The 22,649-nt window shown below is 38.6% G+C and overlaps 1 protein-coding gene across 2 annotated transcripts in view; it reads left to right on the plus strand.

Annotated features, from left to right (window-relative positions):
- fbln1 (fibulin 1) overlaps window positions 1-15,645 on the plus strand; it is a 61,939-nt gene extending 46,294 nt beyond the window's left edge. The window contains exons 15-17 of one of the 2 annotated variants that reach the window (XM_078416839.1): window positions 6,868-7,010; window positions 7,884-8,015; window positions 14,056-15,645. In XM_078416839.1, the coding sequence (XP_078272965.1) occupies window positions 6,868-7,010; window positions 7,884-8,015; window positions 14,056-14,195 (415 nt within the window). In that variant the 3' untranslated portion in view covers window positions 14,196-15,645. Of the gene's footprint in view, window positions 1-1,748; window positions 4,296-6,867; window positions 7,011-7,883; window positions 8,016-14,055 lie in introns of those variants that run through there. The other variant, XM_078416840.1, reaches the window with a different exon arrangement.
- Window positions 15,646-22,649: the final 7,004 nt, after the last annotated feature.

Here is a 22,649-nt window from a genome sequence, read left to right on the forward strand (position 1 = left end):
CTGGGCAGTCTCAAACACTTTTCCTTACACTCTATTTTGGCTTGATTCTCCTTTAACTGCTGGTATCTAGTTCTCATCTTCCATTTACCAGTGTTGGCCTTTCTTGTTTCCAGCTCCAATAGTATTATAATGATTAGTATTGTTCCTATTATTATCGAGTTGTAGAAGAGAAATGTAGCATTAGAATGAACACAAAATAAATTCAATAATTTTCTTTTTATCCTTCTATACATCCAAGCGTTTATCTTCCACTCTTCAGTCTAAAGCTTACATGGTAATGTTAGAATAAGATACTATTCCTTGGAATGAATACAGAAAAGAAACACCCTTTGTGCCCTTCTATGAGAAAAGGCTGATAGGAGAACTATGTCACTGCCTCTTCTGGAGCCGTCACTGATTAGTTCAGAGAAAGCGAGCAGCGAGCAGCGAGCAGTCATTTGTACCCTTACTTCTTTATTGGTTAACTGTGTCCTTTGTTGATTGGGCTCAGGACCTATGAAGATGTAAAAATATGAAAGTGAGGTAATACTGGGATTTTAATCTGGAGCATCTGGCTTGGAGGAGGCACCCTTGACTGATTTATGTCTTCCAAAGCATTAATGTTTTTATACAATAAGACAAAATATAAAATTGTCTAGTTTATCAGTATTGCAAGATTGGAACTCATATTTGGATAAAAAACTATTACTCAATTAACTAACCATTTAACTATCAATCGAATTAATCATTCAATCCCAATCTTCATGTAATCCAAAATCCACCATTTCCCAATCCAGTGATTAGTTCCTTAAATGAATACTATCCTGATGTAAACTATTTTCCCTTTTTGTTTAGAAATTCACCATTCTTGTGAAAACTGATGCTTATTGACAATTGTCCAAACTTTTCCCTCATAATTCTAATTGCACATCCTCTTGCACTGAGACTTATATTCTCTTTTGTAAACTTCCTTCTAAGGTATCTTCCTAGGAAGCTGAAGAACCTTATTGATACAATATCCTTGGACATCAGCCCTTTGTTTTCCACTGCCTTGCGCTGTCCCTGTGCCATCATTAAAAGTTTGTTGAGCTTTCCCTTGCACTTTGGTAATTGGCAAATTTCTGAATAGATCTGCTCGGTTTTGTGGCAAACTACATTTTCTATGATGACTTTTGAGATTTCTGTGGCTCCCCATGCCAAACTTCTGGTGAATGAGCAATAAATTTACCATTACTATCTCTTCAAAATGTCTCAACTGAACATATTATCATGTTTCTAATAGGACAAGATCAAAAATGGAAACATTGATTTTCTGAAATGCCAAACCCAATGTATGAATAGTAATGGGGCGGAATGATTCTGAACCCTTTCCTCCTATCATGGTGGGAGATCCAGGACATGAAAGTTGGAAAGTTCACTTTTATTTTCTGTGAGGAAACTCCTGAGAGGATTCACCCTTGGCCATTACCTCTCTGATAAGATTGCCAGAGATCAAGATCACAATAATGAAAATCTATGGATCCGAGTGGAAACCAGGGGGAGGGGGAGTTGGCTATTCTCTTGCTCGTTTGTCATATTTTCGGGGCTTTCTAAAGCTCTTTATAAGTTACAATGGAACAGTGGGGGAACCTCTACTGTTGAGATTGTGATGGATGAGTGGGAGTAATAGGTCCCCACTGCACAGGTAATTCTTTTATTTTCTGCTACACTGACTTGCTGGCTTTGCTTATGTTCATTAACAACCCCTTTCCTCTCTCACTTTCTTCCAGTCGCTGTGAGCGCTTGCCTTGCAATGAGAATAAGGAGTGCCAAAGCCTGCCTTTAAGAATAACCTACTATTACCTCACTTTCCCCACCAACATCCAAGTGCCCACCAATGTCTTCCGATTCGGGCCCTCTCACGCTCTACCTGGAGATAACATTCTCCTTTCCATCACCCATGGCAACGAGGACAACTATTTTAATGCACAAGAAGTGAATAACCACAATGGAATTGTGTTTGTACATCGGCAAATCACAGAAGCCAGGGACTTTCTTCTCAACGTTGAGATGAAGCTCTTGCGTCATGGAGTCACCAATATTTTTGTAGCAAAAATCTATATTGTTGTTACTGCTGAGGTTTGATGACTTTTATTTGGTGACTCGTCAGAATGTTGATTAATATTGTTCAATGCTAGTTAACCCAATAATACATTGACTGACATAATAAATATATAGACTTTCTGCTGTTTCTTATGCACGTCCAAGTGGCCAAGTACTGCAAAGTTTTGGTTTACCTCAATTGCAAAAATCACAGTGTGTCTTTCTATATACTCGGCCCAATTATCTACATTCTGACATTTACTATGCATGCTCCATGGCTTAATAATAAATCTCACTGCATGACTTTTGTTCCTTTGTAAAGAAATGGGGGGGTGTACAATTATGTCAAATACAGCATGTGTATATTACTCAAAATTTAGTAAATAAATGGATTTTGAGCTACTGAACCCCCCATGAAGTAAACTATGGATTTTATCAGCTTCAGGATTTTTCCTTAAATGAAATCAATGTGAATATCAATATATTTTAAGTCATTTGTTTAATGGTTTATCATTTGGAAGAAACACATATGGGAGATTTGTGGGCATAAATAATTTCTTAGAACAATACAGCCTACAATACAGCTTTGACCTACAATGTATGTGCCAAACATGATGCCAATTTAAACTAATCTCTGCTTGCACATGATCCACATCCCACCATTCCCTGCACTACCATGTGCCTATCTAAAAGTTTCTTAAAAACCACTATTGTATCTCGTTCCACCACCATCCCTTGCAACACGTTCCAGGCACCTACCAGTTTTGTGCATAAAAATCTGCCCTGCACATCTCCTTTAAACTTTTCCCTCTTGCCTTAAAGCTAGACACTCTAGTCTTTGATATTTTCACCCTGGGATAAAGGTTCCAACTGTCTACCCTGTCTATACCTCTCATAATTCTATAAACGTCTAACAGGTGTTCCCTCAACATCCGAGTTCCAGAGAAAAGAATCCAAATTCGTTCAACATCTCCTTACAACTAATAGCCTCTATTCCAAACAACATTCTAGAACACCAGTTATTGTGACGTTATAATTAAGATTAATCTCCTTTCATTTTTCTATTATATCCAACCTTGTGTCAACATTGCAAAATGAGAATGAGAAAATGAGCAACAACTTGTAATCCATTAAAAATCTCCAGAGGACCAATTGAGAGTGATTCTCCTGCTCATCTGCATTACACTAATGGAAAGAGAAGCCTCAGACACACAAGTAAAATGACATAAATCCTCTTAATACTACTTACAGATTTTGCACCTCTTGCATTTGTAGAGGTAGATAAAGGAGTGAACTACAGAATCATTCCTTGTGGGGTTTGTTTACAGAAGTGGTTTATTGCCAAGTGTTCTCCGGCATTCTAAGCATAATTGCCATACAACAAATTTGAAAGGCGATTATAAAAAACCTTTGTGCTGTTATGTTCTTTTCCATTTCTGGATTTTTGCTCTGCCGATTTAATGCACTAGAATTGCACAACCAACCACTCCCTAACCTCTGCTATCAACAGAATATTTTGGACAGTGACGTACAGCTGTGACGTCTCAAAACTTGTGTTCTAACGAGCGATTTCAAATTTGTCAATTGATCTTTAATAAGCATTCCAATTAACCTGCCAATTATCTACTTGGATTGTTGAAATTCCCCCCCAAAAATATTAGAATAATTTATATGCTGTGCATTTTTTAGTCACGTTTGTAAACTAGACTAGTATTTGATTAAGTTGATACTATTTTGGACAATACTTCTGCAAAATTGTGAAATGTGCAATCCAGAATATCTTAACATTATCTTAACAAATGTGTGCTTTTCTTAACTCTACTCAGTTGTTAATTACACCAGACACAGAATACATGGAAGCTACTGCCTAATATTTTATACAAACAGCTATACAATGCTTTTTTACTGATATGATGACAGTATGAAGCAAGACTGGATGCAGTTAGTTGAAGTAGCTGGTTCAGTGATCTATGTCTGGTGTAATTAAAAACTGAGTAGAGTGATCTATTGATATTGGTTATCTTGTATCTTCCTTTTTTGTAGCTCATAGATGTTGACAGTTCTGCTAGGATTGTGATCCATGCCATTTGCCCTTAGGTCTGGCCCATGGAGGCTCCTTGCACAGCCATATTGCAATTCAAATTTTGTTTAGCACAGTAGTCACAATTAAAATGAAACTTAGCAGAGCAGTTATTTAGTTTTGTTTACTGTATAATTCATTTACTTCCTTTATATCACAGTTTATTAAATAAAATGTATTTCATTATTCTTGGACATAGGGATTCTTCAATCGTGATTTTTTTTTTGCATCACCATATCATTGTCTCACATTTTCACTGGGCAATGTTATTTATTTCTGGAGTATTCCATGGCTTCTTTACCTTATTTTCTGGCTTTCCACACAGAGCAACAATAATTTGTATAAAATGTAGTACCTTTAACAGTTGGTGAAATGTCCCTTATTAACAGATCTGAGCCACAAGAAGATATATTGGTACTGAAAGAGGTAAGATTTAAGGAAATAAAAAATAGTGAGGACAAGATATTTTGGGAATGAATTCCCAATTTTAAGTAGGTGTTATTGACTGTTATTAGTGTTATTGAAAATAGGGATGCAGAGATCCTGGAGGGAAACAAAGTTCTGGAGGAACTAATTTGTGGATACGTAATGTTTTAAGTCAGGACCCTTCTTCAGTCTGATTGTTGCAATGGGTAGAAAGCTAGAAAAGATAGGTGGAAGGATGTGGGCTACCGGGTTGAAAACATGAATACAAATGTTAAAATGGAGATCTAACAGTTTATCTGACAATTATGTTTGCAGGCCTCTGATGGCAAAGGTCAGGATGTGACATGAGGGATGTGAGAGGGAATACTTGGGAAGTATCTTGGAGTTTGGGTTGGGACCGTCTCCAATGTCCAATTTGTCAGTGACTTGGATTCATAAAATTGATGAAAATTGGTGAAATATGTTGGTACCTAAACTAAGATGGGCAGTACATCATAGAATGAGCCAGATATGATATAGAAGTTGGCAGATCATTGTAGAGGATTGTAAAGTATATACAAATAGAAAATATGAAACAAGAGAAAAGCTGTGGAAAAACCAAACGGTCAGTTGATTGGTGTTTTATTGCTAAATTGCTGTTTTCCACTGGACAATCTACAAGCCAACAGAATGTTGGATAATCTAGCCAAAACTAGAATACAAGTCAGAAAAATATCTATCACTTAATTCAAACTTTTGATAGCACTGCACATTTTATGCCACATCTTGTTTTAGTTTCCAAGAGATAAGGAAAACTTTCAAGTATGCTAGGCATTGTTGGGAAGAAGCAAGTCATTGATGCCAAAAGAAAGTTTCTTACTTCTCTTCTTTTAATTTAGGTTTAGGTTTATTATTGTCATGTGTGTGAGGCACAGTGAAAATCTTTGTTTTGCATGCTATCCAATCAAATTCAATACTATATATAAATATAATCAAGCCAAACTCAAGTACAGTAGATAGACCAAAGATGAAGTTACAGAATGCTGAGTACATCAGATTCATAGACAAAGTCCAATGTCCTGAATGGGGTTAAGGTAAATCAGACAGTACCCTAGCCTATGGAAGGGTCATTCAGAAGTCTGATAACAGAAGCTGTTCCTGAATCTGGTGGTGAGTGCTTTCAAGCTTCAGAGCCTTCTGCCAGATGGGAGCAGGGAGAAGAGGAAATGACCAGGATGGGACATGTCTTTTATGATGTTGGCTGTTTTTCCGAGGCAGCATGAAGTGTAGTTGGATTTAATGGAGGGAAGTCTGATCTGTGTGATGGACTGGCCTACATCTACAACTCTCTGCAGTTTCTTACAGATCTGAGAAGCAAAGCAAGCTGTGATGCAACCCGGCAGTATGCTGGACGATGGCCGAGAAATAGCTCTAGACTTTTGTTGTCATTAAAACTGTAATGCAAATCACCCATATGTTGTCTTGACAGTTGCCTCCAGTGCAACTATCACCCTTCACAATATCATGCTGAAAGCAACATCGTCAATTTCCAAGTGGCATTCTCTATTGAACTGTGGCAAATTCGAGCAGTTTTTGGCTTGAAGTAGCCCCAAAGGATCACTGAAAATATGCAATACTCTTTCAGCTACTGAGACTTCATGGGAACCTGAGAGGCAACCTTTTCATACAGAGAATGGTGGGTGTATGGACCGGGTGGTCACGGTGGCGCAGCGGTAGAGCTGCTGCCTTACAGCAAATGCAGCGCCGGAGACCCGGGTTCGATCCCAACTACGGGTACTGTCTATACAGAGTTTGAACATTCTCCCTGTGACCTGTGTCCAAGATCTTCAGTTTCCTCCCACACTCCAAAGACGTACAGGTTTGTAGTTTAATTGGCTTGGTAAATGTTAAAAAAAATTGTCCCTCGTGTGCGGAGATAGTGTTAGTGTGCGGGGATCGCTGGTCAGCGTGGACCCAGTGGGCCGAAGGGCCTGTTTCCGCACTGTATCTCTAAACTAAATAAAAATAAAGTAGTTGAGGCACCTACAATAACAACATTTAAAAGATGTTAACACAGGTACATGAATAGGAAAGGTTTACAGGAATAAAGGTTTACAGGGATTTGTGCTGACTGTGGGTAAAATGGAGCTAGCTTAGATGGGGCATCTTGGATGGCACGGACGTTGGGCTGAAGGGCCTGTTTCCATGCAGAATTATTCTATGACACTTAAGTAAACAATAGCTGAGGGAAATGGTGAGAAATCATAGACAGTTATATTTCTCATCATCCTCAGTTCTTAATTGTCTCTTTTATTTTGCAGGGTAGTAAGAGATAGGACAGAGACTGTTCGATGCATAAAGTCCTGCCGCCCTGGTGATACATCCTGCATACTCCACCTAGTTAATACAGTCTCCTACACTGTCACTTCCCTGCCGACATACAGGGACTTCACAGGACCAATAGGTGAGAACTTTAATTAGGTTTCTTTTGTTTAGGTTAATCACTGCAATAAGGCAGCTAAAGTGGGCAGTCAATTAACTTATTTACTGAAAATAATCTTCTGAGGTGAAAGAAAAACACAACCATATTTCAAGCAATGTTCTCAAATGGAAAGGAAAAATGTCAGGGGGAAATCATTCTTAAGTCTCCTTCATGGACCTATCAAGGAATCAGAGAGAAACAAGGAACTGCAGATGGCAGTTTACAAAAAAAAGGCACAATATGCTGGAGTAACTCAGTGGGTCAAGTAGCATTTCCCAGAGAATTTGGAGACGACATTTCTGGTCACGACCCTTCTTCAGACTGATTATGGTGGAAAGGTGGGAGGAGAGAAAGGTAGATGAGGGGAGGGGAGGACAAAGCCTGGCAAGTAATGGGGGGAATACAGGTGAGGGGGGGATTGATAGGCAGTTGAACAAAAGCTAGAAATGAAAAGACAGGAAGTGTGCGACAAGAGGATTATAGAGTTACAAATTGTGAAGCTAGAAAAGGAAAGTAGGTGGAAGGGGTGGGGGGAATATATGCAAATTCAGGTGGAGCACATGAGAGAGGGGTGGTATTTTTATTGTTTGAGCTGAGCATTTTAGCTGAACATTGAGTTTCCAAACAAGCTTTTATCACACAATAAATTTTGATTCTGTTTCCATCCTATGGGATGAAGTGGGCTGATGGTGCAGTGAACTAATCTGGTTTTAAGGTTATTTATTACCTCAAGAGACTTTGCTTGTTTTCACTTTAATAGGACACCACTGGTGAAAGTGTGATGGTGCCTCATCAATCCTAATCTTTCCAGGGACACAGAGGGAGGTCACTGACACTGCTGCTTCCTTTTCACAGAGATCATATTTCTCCGGGCAGCAGCTCCAGTTATTTCCACTGTCCAGTCGGAGATTGTGTTCCGCATCGCTGGAGGAAATGTGCGTAACTCCTTTGACATTATTAAACGATATGAAACGGCCATTACAATTGGTAAGTAGCATTCCTACAATTCTTTGTTTCTGTTTGTATTGTCATCATTAAGGGTGGCAGAGTGGTGTAGCTGGTAGAGCTGGGTCTCACAGGGCCAGAGACCCAGGTTCGATTCTGACCTTGGGTGCTGTTTGTGTGGAGTTTGCATGATCTCCCTGTAACCACGTGGGTTTCTTCCAGGTTCTCTAGTATCCCCCCACATCTCAAAGACGAGCAGTTTTGCAGGTTAATTGGCATCCATAAATTGCCCTTGGTGTGTAGGAAGTACATGCAAAAGTGGAATTACATGGAACTAGTTTGAACAGGTTAATAGATGGTTGCGTGGACTCGATGGGCAGAAGATCCCATTTCCATGTTGTATCTCAGCTTCATTAAAATCCTGATATGGACTGTCACAAACTTCAGATTCTGGGTCCTTAGTATGACTCAGAGGTTTAGAACAAACTTGGAGGCTGAATCCTCCAAGGGCATCTCCTAACGCATTCTGCAAACCTCCATGGACAATTGTTATTAACTCAAAGACCATTCAAACACATGACCTCATGGTTAATGAGGTAGTGACTAGTGAGTCACGGTCACCATAAACAGCCAATACATTAGACAAAATGTGAATTTTAAATCATCATGGTCAGCGAGAACCTATTTCTTCTCAAATCTTGCTCACTGCCAATTGACCTTCTTCTTTTGGTGTCTGAACAGCCTCTCAGAGCAGAACATCTCTAATTAAAAAGTCCGGGTTCTATGATGTCCAACTTATGGCAATAATATTATGGCAATAATACTAAACCTATACACAACTCTGGCAAGATCTTAACTGAAGTATTTGTTCACTTTTGATTATACTTTGGGAAGATTTCAAGGTCTTTTTTGAGGATGTAACTAGAAAAATGGACAAGGGAGAGCCAGTGGATGTAGTGTACCAGGACTTTCAGAAAGCCTTTGATAAGGTCCCACATAGGAGATTAGTGGGCAAAATTAGAACATATGGTAATGGGGGTAGGGTACTGACATGGATAGAAAATTGGTTGGCAGACAGGAAACAAAGAGTAGGGATTAACGGGTCCCTTTCAGAATGGCAGGCAGTGACGAGTGGAGGAACCGCAAGGCTTGGTGCTGGGACCGCAGCCATTTACAATATACATTAATGACTTAGATGAAGGGATTAAAAGTAACATTAGCAAATTTGCGGCTGACACAAAGTTGGGTGGCAGTGTGAACTGTGAGGAGGATGCTCTAAGGATGCAGGGTGACTTGGACAGGTTGTGTGAGTGGGCAAATGCTTGGCAGATGCAGTTTAATGTGATTAAATGTGAGGTTATCCACTTTGGTGGTAAGAACAGGAAGGCAGATTATTATCTGAATGGTGTCAAGTTAGGAAAAGGGGACGTACAAAGGGATCTGGGTGTCCTTGTTCATCAGTCACTGAAAGTAAGCATGCAGGTACAGCAGGTAGTGAAGAAAGCTAATGGCATGTTGGCCTTCATGACAAGAGGAGTTGAGTATAAGAGCAAAGAGGTCCTTCTGCAGTTGTACAGGGCCCTAGTAAGACCACACCTGGAATACTGTGTGCAGTTTTGGTCTCCAAATTTGAGGAAGGACATTCTTGCTATTGAGGGAATGCAGCGTAGGTTCACTAGGTTAATTCCCGGAATGGCGGGACTGTCGTATGTTGAAAGACTGGAGTGACTGGGCTTGTATACACTGGAATGTAGAAGGATGAGAGGGGATCTCATTGAAACATATAAGATTATTAAAGGATTGGCAGGAAACATGTTCCCAATGTTGGGGAAGTCCAGAACCAGGGGCCACAATTTAAGAGTAAGGGGTAGGCCATTTAGAATGGAGATAAGGAAAAACGTTTTCACTCAGAGTTGTAAATCTGTGGAATTCTCTGCCTCAAAAGGCAGTGGAGGCCGATTCTCTGGATGCTTTCAAGAGAGAGTTAGATAGAGCTCAATGATAGTGGAGTCAGAGGGTATGGGGAGAGGGCAGGAACAGGGTACTGATTGTGAATGATCAGCCTTGATCACATTGAATGGCTCGAAGGGCTGAATGGCCTACTCCTGCACCTATTGTCTATTGTCTTGAAGAGGTTGTAGAATAATTTGCTAGAATGATACTTGGATTGACTTAATGTGTAAAATAAAGATAATTATTTTTGTTCCAAAATATTTGATGTCAGTTGGAAATACATAGTCTAAGTATTATAAGAAAATAACTGCAGATGCTGGTACAAATCGATTTATTCACAAAATGCTGGAGTAACTCAGCAGGTCAGGCAGCATCTCGGGAGAGAAGGAATGGGTGACGTTTCGGGTCGAGACCCTTCTTCAGACTGATGTCGGGGGTGGGACAAAGGAAGGATATAGGTGGAGACAGGAAGATACATAGTCTAAATATTGTTTGTTTCACTTATTGCACTTCATATGGAAGATTAGTGATATTGTATGAAGAATGTTATATCTGCAGCAACTGAGATGTCATGTGTGTTATAGAGAAAACATATTGTACACTTGAAATTGGATGCCATGTGGTAGGTAGACCATTGCATCTCTGTAAATAGAACCATGTGTGCATTGCAAGAAGCTTAACTGGAATATGGTGTTTATTGTAAATAAAGTAAAGTCTGTTGTAATCCCGTGAAAAATATCCCTGTATGTTTTGTCAATAGAAAACAGTTTATGGCATCAAAGAAACATTATGCTATTACAAGTAGATTATTGAATAGCACATTACATAAACTACCATGACACATACATTTTAAACAGAGCACACAGGCAATTCTTCACCATCACTATCCATTTTGTCTTTAAATTGAATATTTTGTAAGTAAAATATCTTGTATCATTAATCAGAACATTACGATTCTGCTAAGTAGAGCATCATCTGTGTTATAAAAACAGAAGATACTCAGCAAGTCAGGTATCATCCATAAAAAGAGAGAGTTAGCAGTTCAGGTCGATACCAATTTGAAAAACTAACCTTCTGTTTCCACAAACGCTGCTTGAGCTGTTGCTTATTTACACGATTTTCTATTTCCATTTTAGGTTTTCAGGATCTACACTATTTTTCTTCCATTTTGCCTGCACTGTAAATTAATTGTTGCAAAATGGCAAAAATATTGGTTTTATCTTCAAGAAAATATGTATTATAAACAGAAAATTGTGTGTTTCAAAATTGTGACATGTCCTTTAAGTGAAATATTGTACACTAGAAGATTAAGTGAAATGGAAATTGAATACTATGTTCATTGCAAATGCAAGGTGACAGTGGCAATTTCATAATGTGGGGAGAGAGCAGAGGAGATTCACCAGGCTGGGCTTGTTTTCCCTGGAGTGAAGGAGGTTGAGGGATGACCTGACAAAGACATGGATAGGGTAAATAATCAGAATCTTTTTCCAGTGGTAGGGGCATAAAAAACAAGGGAGCATGGGATTAAGGTAAGAGCAAAATTGATTAAAAAAGGATATGAGGCAAACGTTTTTGTAATGTAATGAGTGGTTAGGATCTGGAATGTGCTGCTAGAGGAAGTGGTGGAATTAGTAGATACAATTGTTATGTTGAAGAGACATTTAGACAGCAACTTTAATAGGCAAAGCATGGATGGCCATGGAATTAATGCAGGCAAAGGGGGGTCGTTGTAGATGGCCAAAAAGGTCAGCATGGCCAAAGGACCTATTTCTATGGTGTATAACTTACGACTCTCAAGAACCACTGACTGAAGAACTGCAGATCCAATTTAGTTTTATGTACACTTCAAATTAGCTACTGCTTAGTTATTTGACACATGGCAAAGTGGGCTGAGTTTCAGCAGAATGAAACTTGCATCTGAAAGTTGGAAAGAAAAATGCAGTTTGTATTATATTCAGACTCTGATGTCTGGATTGTAAATGAAAACCACTCCACTATTTGCAGTATTCACAATATGCAACTGCTATGGGAAGAACCTCATTCCGATTGCAAAGCTCAAAATAGGAATTTATATTCAAGAGCACAACATAACTGGAGTTTCTTGTTTGGAGTCCCTGCTGATGCTCACTCGATGAAACACTGAATCACGATCTGTAAATGTGTTTAGATTGGTCAACTGCACAGAGTTGGAAATAAGTTTTTGAAGAATTTTCCCAGCTCTTGTGCAGTCATGTTTAAAACATTCTAACAGTAGGTGGCACTGCCATTTCATTTAGTAACCTAAATTCAGCTTCTCTTAATATGCCAAACCACTTAATGCTTTTCATCTCAGTATTTTCAAATGTTACATAATTCCACATAAAGTTATTTTGTTTTAACATGTTCTAAAGCATTTTTTGTATTTCCTCTGAAAAATGTTTCTTTGTTGACCCGATTTGAAGTCTTGGCAAATCCATCAGTAAATGAATTTCATCACCCCTTCTATGCCATTTTGGTTATGTCCTCTCATTACAAGCTCAATTGATCAGTGAAAATATTTCAATGCACCTATTTCCACAATTTGTTTTCCCACGGATTTCCACATTTCTAATTGTTACTTAAAGTTAGAGCAGTCGTTAACTGAAATTAAAGCACCTACATTAAATGGGGGGGGGGGAAATCAGGGTATATTATCATATCTGAGTTAAAATTTAGTGTTTTTTCTATAATTTCATTTCAAAATACATTTTCTTTTCCTGCATTTTCTGAGTGAGATATGATTTTGTAAATAAAGACAAACTTTTCAGAAAGCATTGATAAAACATGAAGCTATAATTTACATGCAATGTATCTAGTACCATGCAAGGATAATATTGATTATTGTAGGTACAATACCTGCTTATACATTGAGGATTATTATCTAATCCTACACTTAATCCTCACTTTATTATTGGATCTTCCTATTTCAAGTATCTTGCATAATGCATGCTCTCACATGTAATTACTAAATTACTTATGTCATAATCTACCTATTCTGCTAACTTCTGTTCCTTCAGAAAGCATATTACAGTTTTTTGTTTTATTAATTGGCTTAAGAGTTCTCTCTTCCCTTATTTCTGTTTGTGTGACCTGTTACTTTATGTAATATCTCTCTTAATAATTCTCATACTGATTCTGCAGGTAGAGTCGTTATCACATGGAATCAGTAGTCCCAACATGAATGCGATTTCCTGTGCCCTTTTGTGGAGGTTGCACCCTCACCTGGTGCCCATGTGGGTTTCTTCATGTATTTTGGTCCTCTCACATTCCAGGTTTCCCCCAGGTAGTTTGATCCCACGTTTCCCCAAGGTACTTTGATCCCCCCTCACCTCTAAACACACAGCAGGTTAGACAACATTTGTATGTCCCTTCATCAAAACCTAAGAATTACCTGCATAACTTCATCATGAAATCACAACAACCACAGCAGTCCAAGTAAAAAATCCACTGTTGCCTTCTCAAAGCAATCTTGCTATCGTCAGCAAAGATCTCTTTTTTTGGAGGTGGTTTTGATTAGATTCTTTCATGCTTCTGGATTATCAATTAATATAAATGTGTTAATTATTTACCAATGAGAACATTGTTCAATCTGTTAATTTTTGGAAAATTGTACCCTTTTTGTTATTGTGCCTAAGTGGTGACAGGAGAAATGTACACATTTTATTGTGCTTTGCATTATCAATACAGCAACTTGCAGAGAAAGAACAATGAAATCAAATTTATATTAAGTAGTGGTGCCTGCTTTTTCAAGCAGTGTAGACACAAGGAATCTTGCATACAACACATGCTGGAGTAACTCAGCGGGTCAGGCAGCATCTCTGGAGAACATGGATGATGATGTTTCAGATCCAAACGAGAAATGTCACCTATCCATATCCTCCACAGATGCTGCCTGACTTTCTGAGTTACTCCAGCACTTTTTGACCTTCTCAAGTATTATTCTATCTACAATTATCCAGGTGATTCATAAATATTCCATCTAACAATACCACCCGTCTTGTAGGTGGTAGATATATTGAATGGAGCTTACAAGTTTGTTGCTGGTAGCAATGACAAGCCTGCAATGTAGAATCACTTCACTGTGTTCATCTGTCTCTCCTTTCCCTTCCAGGTGTCGTTCGAATGGTGAAGCCAATTGTTGGACCATTCACTACCACCTTAAAGTTGGAGATGGATTACTATATGTCAGGGCAACTGTCTCACCGCAATATTGTGTATGTTTACATTTATATCTCAGAAAATTGGTTCTAGGAGCTTTGTTCATATAAAGATAACTTGCAGCAACCACATCTGGTTTAACCACTGAATATTACAGAAAATTACTCTACTTCACCTCTGGTCCCAGACACCAGCACCTGCGTGGGATAAATGCTTCAAGTAAAGCTGCATGCTTATGAAAGATCTACATTTCCTCTCAAACTTACATTTAGAATTTTTTTTAAAAATATCACTCACTGCATTGAATATTTTTCAAGCAAATAAACCAAGAGCAATTAGATTTCATTATGGAGTAAGCCATGGGGATGCCATTCAAAGTACAGAGCCTTGATACCTGGAACAGGTGAACAGCTGAGAGAGCTATATCATTTTCCTGCACCCAAACAACAACACTTGATGCCCCAACATGAATCGTATTTGATTGTTAGTCTGCAAACAACATTTTTGTTTGTCTGAGTTCTTTTTATAGTTTGCACTGCACTTAAACTAATGTTGTTATACTAAAATTCAGCAGATTAATATCTAGGTGAAGTAGGCCAGTGAACAATATTCACTGGGTCTTTAAGCTCTGAACATTTAAAAAACAATAGTGTTCCGAATGTGCTAATAGTTTCAAGGCACGTGAGAATGGAATTGCTTGTAGGGATGTAATGAGAGAGTTATACCTGAAATAATGTACAATCACGTTATCATTTTTACACCCGAAACCCAGAAGAAATTTATGTAAACAATCAGACATAGTAGAAAACAACAACTGCACCATATAATCGTATTTCCAACTTCAATAAGTAACGTTTCAAGCTATCTAAACACGTCTTCCTTAGATTGAACATGTAATTATGAAAGATTTGCAGTTTTTGTAGTTGTTATTGATTCTGGTCCCTTCAAATGCATTTGAAAAAAATTGAAAAATATATACATGTGTAAGCAAACATTAAAAACAGCTTCTAAAATCAACAATAAATAATCTCTCCTGCTGCACCTAAAATTCTGAACTTGAAACAAAAAATTCCAAAGAAGAGTTGTGTTTGGCTGTTTAGTCAGGTGTTATAGTCTGATGTTGTAGTCATTTTATGCAGGTGGAAAAAAAACGACACAAAAATTCTGTACAGTCTTGTTAGTAAACGCCAAAACAAAAATGAGCAAGAGCAAGAAGAAATTAGTGGAAGTAAGCAGATAATTACATACTCATTTGCACCTAGTCTTTTGCAATAGTTACTTGCTTTCCTGTCTCCAGGGGCAGCACACATGAAATTCCACACTATGCAGTTTGTAATTATGTGAAAAACAGAAGAAATTACATCTACATTTACACTAATATACATGTTATTGTCTGCAAATTCTGAGTCTGAAATGTAAGACTTTGTATAAATTTTGCAGTAAAACTGTGGCAATTGGTGTGACTGAATCCTTGTGTTATGATATTGTAGAGATTCTGGTCCCTAGAGATGTCAAACAATGACGGTGTAGATTGACTTGTCGGTTCTTTTGAAAGAAAAAGTCTGATGCTTTTGTGCAAAAAAAATTAAACTGTTAATCCAACTTTTGTCTTTTATTATTTAATTTGTTTTACTCGTAGTGCTTTAGTATCTTTAGTTTGCTGATGATTTCCTTTCACTGGTTGAAAAGGATTATCCTTCCAGTGAAGCTACTGAGTGCAGGGACTTTAAACAATTTTATTGTTGATTTGCCCTAGAGAAGGCTGCACAAAACCATGCTGACATAGGTCAGGAGAGATTGGACCAGGGGGAATAAGATGGAGTCGAGGTACATGGAAAACATTTCAGTGGGACAGGAGCAGGCAGAAACAATGTGTCTGCCAGGGCAGTTGTGTTTATGGATTTTGGGGAGAAGGTAAAACCGGGCTGTGGGGGCTGGGAAAAGATAAGGTTGGAAGCTATGGAAGGCTCTCAGCCGGAAGTGATAAAATCAGAAATGGTCTGTGAGATTACAGTCTTGTGCTCATCTGTGGGATCATGGTCCAAAGGAGGTGTCCGAGAGCTGGCGCCTGCCTTCAGTGCGGTAGAGGTCAGCTCACTTGTCAGCGGGTTTGATGATAATGTCGGGGTTGCTGCAGAGTGAGCGGAGGGCTGTACTTTCAGAGGGGGTGAGGTTAGAGTAGGGAAGGGGAGTGGAAATGTTGAGACGGTTAATGTCACGTCGGCATCAATGGCAGTAACTAGTTTGTTCTATAAATAAATAAAAAGTTCTAAAGAGGGAAAAGGGGTCTCGACCCAAAATGTTACCCATTCCTTCTCTCCAGCATCTGCAGTTGGGCCATTTTTAGTCAAATATGTGACCAAAAATATGAAAAATTGTGGAATACATCTCTTCTAATTTTGAAAGCATTACAGGTTTATGGTTTTGTACGGTATATATGACTTATATATGTCGAAGTTTATCAAGTGAAATTTTTATATGCTGACAATGTTTGTTTAAGGTCAGAGGTCAAATATGACTGGTCACATACGTGACTAAGAATGGCCCAGTTCCTTCCTACACATTTCATTCCCTGGGTCTCTTTATGCTTCTAATTCCCACCCACCTCTTACACAGCAATGTCTCGTACAGTAACAGTATTTCTATTAATTCTTGTGTTTATCTAAGGGCATCTTATGATAAATATTTATTTTCACATATCTCTCTGTATTATTTTTATCCCTGGGTTCCTGTGTCAATATTAACCTCTTGATTACCTTCCACCCTTGGATCCATGTCGTCTAGAATCAATTGTCACCCTGAATTTTTCCACTTTCTACACTATTTTGTATTGTATAGTATAAATGTTTGCAGTGTTTTACAGCACTGACTACATGCTCCGCGGAGTGAAGCCCCTGGAGGAGAGTTTAGTGCTACATGTTAAGTTCAAGGTAATCTCGAACATGACAATGGAACACTGTGAATTTTGAAACTGCTTGAGGAGTTTAGTTGAATTCTTGGGTCTTATAATCTTACTTGAAAGTGTGAAAGGTTTAGCTCCAGTTCTTGCTCTCAGAAGATTTGATGTGTAATGACAGGAACAGTGCCCTCTTCATACCTGGAAGCGTGCAAGTGCAGAGCTTTCTCCTGGGTGTGGCAATTCCACTTGGAGCCAGACAGAACAAACTAGTTACTGCCTGAGTGGAACTGATATTGTAGCTACCGGTCTTGGCTACCAACAGCTGCAGAATAATTGCACTGAAAAACATTAAATTAGAGCTTATCATAGCAGTAGCAACAATGAAAATTTAAATGCTAAAACTATCATTTTTCAAATTACTATCAATTAAATTTTAAAAAGATGACATTGATTATAGTTGACCCCCAGCCAGTCCTGAGAGTAAAAGTAGGGAACTTTTTTTTCAGTTTTTCTCACAGTGACTCCTTTGTGAATCTCTCTTTTCTCAAACATTGACAAGCCATGTGGCTCAGGTGCAGTAAATCCCCAATAAATTGGGGATTCCAGGGAGGTCTTGGTTTTCCTTATTTTGGTGCCAGTACACCAAACCAATAAAGGACAGAGTGTGGTGACATCTGGCTTTTAGCAATTATTTTGTGTGAGGAGTCTTCTTAAAGAAAGAATTATGAGCCACAATCATTTTGTATTTGGCACTAGTGTTTCAGTGTAAATCATGTGTACAACTAAATCCACAAATTTATTGGTAAGAATGCAGACGTTGCTAGCGACTAATACAGTGTAAATCTACTCTCAGAAATTCACAAAATGTATTTTGGCCATTTTCTACTTCAGAGACACAAGGGATTGCAGATACTGGAATCTTGAGTAAAACACAAAGTGCTGGAGTAACTCCGCAGGTCAGGCAGCAATTCTGGAGGACATGGATAGGTGATGTTTTGGGTCAGGACACAGGCTGCTTTGATGTTTTCAGAGGCATACCCAAGAGCAAGAAATTTGGAACAACATAAATAAACAAACTTACTCATCTGCCCCCACTGACCAGAGCAGCAGTATTTACTCAGCAAGGTTATCCATTTTTTTACATGCTTTGCCTCAGGAAACTTAAAATTCCATTGTTTAACTGACAGAAACACACTTAGTGCTTCAATTTTTCTGGCAGCTGAGCCTGCCCTCCACATCCCCAGTGACTGCCACTTGAGTCAGGATCCCCAGCAGTGGTTACCCATTGTACCTTGCTTTGGAAATTGCAGACAGTTTATAGAACCAGTGAAACCTTATAATGCAGAACAGTTTGTAACCTCAGCTATTTTTTTCAGTCTGCTCAATGTGCAAGCATCTTCCTCAGTAGAATTTTGAGATTGCTTTCGCGTACCTGCAGTTGGAAGTAATGTCTTGCACCTACAAACTTTAGCTGCCATTTGATTATGGCTGTGAAGGCGATGAATTCATCCATTAAGTGCTCCAAGTCCTTTGCAAATAAATTGTGATCCTTATCAGAAACTAGGATGTCTGGGATTTAAAATCTCGCAAACATTATCTTAAGTTCATTCAATTTACTGCTGATAGCGGAAGTCTAGCTAATAAAATTACTGTGTTGATCAAATGCAACAAGCACGCCGGTATGGCCTTGTAGCTATAAATGTTTTTCAAGATATTGAATTGTTTCTCCCAGCCTTTCTCCAAAACCTACAACCACAAAATCATCATCAATAATTTCTATTCCCTGAAGTCCTTACATTAACTTCCGTATTTTCCTCTGGAAAACTTTTCATAAATAACTGGTCCCAATTGATAGATAGTTTACATAGTGTTTTTCAAAAGGTGCATGGAAAGTGATTACACAGGAAAACCACTCGTATATCAAAGCTCATTCTGAACATCTAGAATCATAAAAGATTCAGTACCAGTCAGTCTCGCAGTTACATTGTTTATCATTTTTCTGTGGATAATGTTCCCTTTTAAACACTTTATTGAAGCCTTTAGGATCTAAACACATTAGCAGTGAGCCAACCTTCTAAGATGTGGTCACCATTGAACTGATCAAACGGTCAGTGTGGTTACCAAAACCAGAATGCCTTTCCTGACTGGACCTTAAAGGCATTGGCATCTACATGGTCATGTTGCACCAGATCTACCATTTCAGGCATGATTTGAAGTTGCCCAATTTCATTTCTAAACACCCGAGGATATTTCTGTACTGAACAGTCCTTGATTACTGGCTTATGATATTTAACACGCTTATCATGACTCCAGCAGATCATGTTCTGTTAATTGCATTATAATTATACCTGATAATATTCATGTTTACACATGCGTTTCTGCCCATTAAAGATCTTATAGTTATGCTCTACTCAAGGATACAGTCCATCTTACATTTATAGTCATCTTGCTGAAATTTACAGTAAGGAAGGTAGCCTCAACCGTATGGTACAATTGAAAATTTTAGTCATTACACCTTTACAAGATTAAAATATTTGCTTGATTTCTGATCTAAACAAAGCTAAATTACATGACATTGTCCTCTCAAATCCTTTGAAATATGTCCGACTCTCAGCCCAAAATTCTTCCTCATCAGCCAAACCATAATTATCTCAATTACAATAAAACCTATTGTTCTACTTCCTTTTCAATTATAGGCATTTCTTTATTTTGTATTTATTTTCCCAAAGCAATTTTTCGCAAAATTATTGCCATTTCTGCATTTGTTACATATTTTGTCAAAAGCTAGACATATTGTTTTCCTGAGCAAACTGGAGGTAACTTCCACAATTCTAACACACTCTTTTCATGCAGTTCTTAAGCTTTACCTTGCAGATTTTTGGTGTCACCTCTAAAGATTTCCTTTGGTTTGCATATAGACTCAGATTCTGTACAAGGCACTCACCACTTACTTTAGTTTCAACCCTGTGCTTTCTGGTGCATGATAAATGATATATATTATATGCTTGAAACATCTTCTTAGCAATGTGTAGGAAAGAACTACAGATGTTGGATAATTTTCTTCAGGGTCTGAAGGGTCTCGACCCGAAACGTCACCCATTCCTTCTCTCCAGAGATGCTGCCTGTCCCGCTTAGTTACTCCAGCATTTTCTGTCTATCTACTTATCAATGTTTGGTCTGCAATTTTGATCATCACCTCTGGCATAATTAAAAGAAAATCACATTTGGTCAACGTTTCTGTACTGATTGCCAAATTTGTCAACATTTTGCCTTTGTTCACCAATATCTTTCAAAAGCAATATTCTATATGAAACTCTTGAGGAACAAAGGTATATATTTATTTGGATACACAAAAAACAGATTGAATGCATTTTAATGATTGAACTCTAAAATTTTAAATTAAACGATTGTTTTGGTTTCAGAAAACAACTTAAACTAGCCAGAAATGGATCATCTATTTGTTTGTTGATTGTCCTGCCTGTCTCTAAAGCAGAATAGGCATGAGCATCCCATACAGAAATACATTTTTCTTGAGTGAAACAGAGTGCCAAAACAGATACATCTTCCCAGATGTTGTATCGTCTCTCAGTTCAAAGGAATTCTTTCACAATAGGTGGCCCAGCTACAGAAAACACACCAACTTTGATGATCAATAACAATCATTCCTAGATGAACAGTAAAAGAAAAATAGCTACTAATTGAGACTTGACACAAAGCCTATTGGAATTTTCCTGTGGAATAACACTATTTTATATGACAGTCATGTACAATTGGCTTACAGCAGGCTGCATCCAATATTGGATTTAGGTAAATGGGAATTTAAACCATCATAGTAATCAGATCTTAAAATTAAGACGTCCCTGTGATTGAATTCTCATGCACAAATACAATGCTATCATGTTTTATAAAATAATGCAGTATAAAGGCTGTGTTCACAATATCCAAATATCTGGTTAATTAGAACTCAGTATTCAGGTAATAAATGTAAAAAGGCCACTTGGGTGACAACTGCTGACATCCATAGAAAATGTACCAGCATGAGTCTGGGAGACATGCTTTGTAGGTGAAGGTTTGTAGGTGAAGCATTGGGGGTGGTGTTGGTGGGGAGAACATATGGAGGTAAACATATGTCCAGGTATAGGGATCACTGAGACATGGCTACAAGAGGACCAGGGCTGGGAACTGAATATTCAGGGGTACACAACGTATAGAAAGGACAGACAGGTGGGCAGAGGGGGTGGGGTTGCTCTGATGGTAAGGAATGATATTCATTCCCTTGCAAGGGGTGACATAGAATCAGGAGATGTTGAAGCAGTATGGATAGAAATGAGAAATTGTAATGGTAAAAAGACCCTAATGCGAGTTATCTATAGGCCCCCAAACAGTAGCCTCGACATAGGGTGCAAGTTGAATCAGGAGATAAAATTGGCGTGTCACAAATGTAATGCTACGGTGGTTATGGGACATTTCAACATGCAGGTAGATTGGGAAAATCAGATTGGAAATGGACCCCAGGAAAGAGAGTTTATAGAGTGCCTTCGAGATGGATTCTTAGAACAGCTTGTACTGGAGCCTACCAGGGAGAAGGCAATTCTGGATTTAGTGTTGTGTAATGATCCTGATCTGATAAGGGGACTAGAGGTAAAAGAGCCATTAGGAGGCAGTGATCACAACATGATAAGTTTTACTCTGCAAATGGAAAGGCAGAAGGGAAAATCGGAAGTGTCGGTATTACAGTATAGCAAAGGGGATTACAGAGGCATGAGGCAGGAGCTGGCCAAAATTGACTGGAAGGAGGCCCTAGCAGGGAAGACGGTAGAACAGCAATGGCAGGTATTCCTGGGAATAATGCAGAGGTTGCAGGATCAATTTATTCCAAAGAGGTGGAAAGACTCTAAGGGGAGTAAGAGACACCTGTGGCTGACAAGGGAAGTCAGGGACAGCATAAAAATTAAGGAGAGGAAGTATAACATAGCAAAGAAGAGTGGGAAGACAGAGGATTGGGACTCTTTTAAAGAGCAACAAAAGTTAACTAAAAAGGCAATACGGGGAGGAAAGATGAGGTACGAGGGTAAACTAGCCAATAATATAAAGGAGGATAGCAAAAGTTTTTTTAGGTACGTGAAGAGGAAAAAAATAGTCAAGGCAAATGTGGGTCCCTTGAAGACAGAAGCAGGGGAATTTATTATGGGGAACAAAGAAATGGCAGACGAGTTAAACCGTTACTTTGGATCTGTCTTCACTGAGGAAGATACACACAATCTCCCAAATGTTCTAGGGGCCGGAGAACCTAGGGTGATGGAGGAACTGAAGGAAATCCACATTAGGCAGGAAATGGTTTTGGGTAGACTGATGGGACTGAAGGCTGACAAATCCCCAGGGCCTGATGGTCTGCATCCCAGGGTACTTAAGGAGGTGGCTCTAGAAATAGTGGAAGCATTGGAGATCATTTTTCAATGTTCTATAGATTCAGGATCAGTTCCTGTGGATTGGAGGATAGCAAATGTTATCCCACTTTTTAAGAAAGGAGGGAGAGAGAAAACGGGTAACTATAGACCAGTTAGTCTGACATCAGTGGTGGGGAAGATGCTGGAGTCAATTATAAAAGACGAAATTGCTGAGCATTTGGATAGCAGTAACAGGATCAT

The sequence above is a fragment of the Rhinoraja longicauda genome, chromosome 20, assembly GCF_053455715.1.
Source record: "Rhinoraja longicauda isolate Sanriku21f chromosome 20, sRhiLon1.1, whole genome shotgun sequence".
Taxonomy (NCBI): Eukaryota; Metazoa; Chordata; class Chondrichthyes; order Rajiformes; family Arhynchobatidae; genus Rhinoraja; species Rhinoraja longicauda.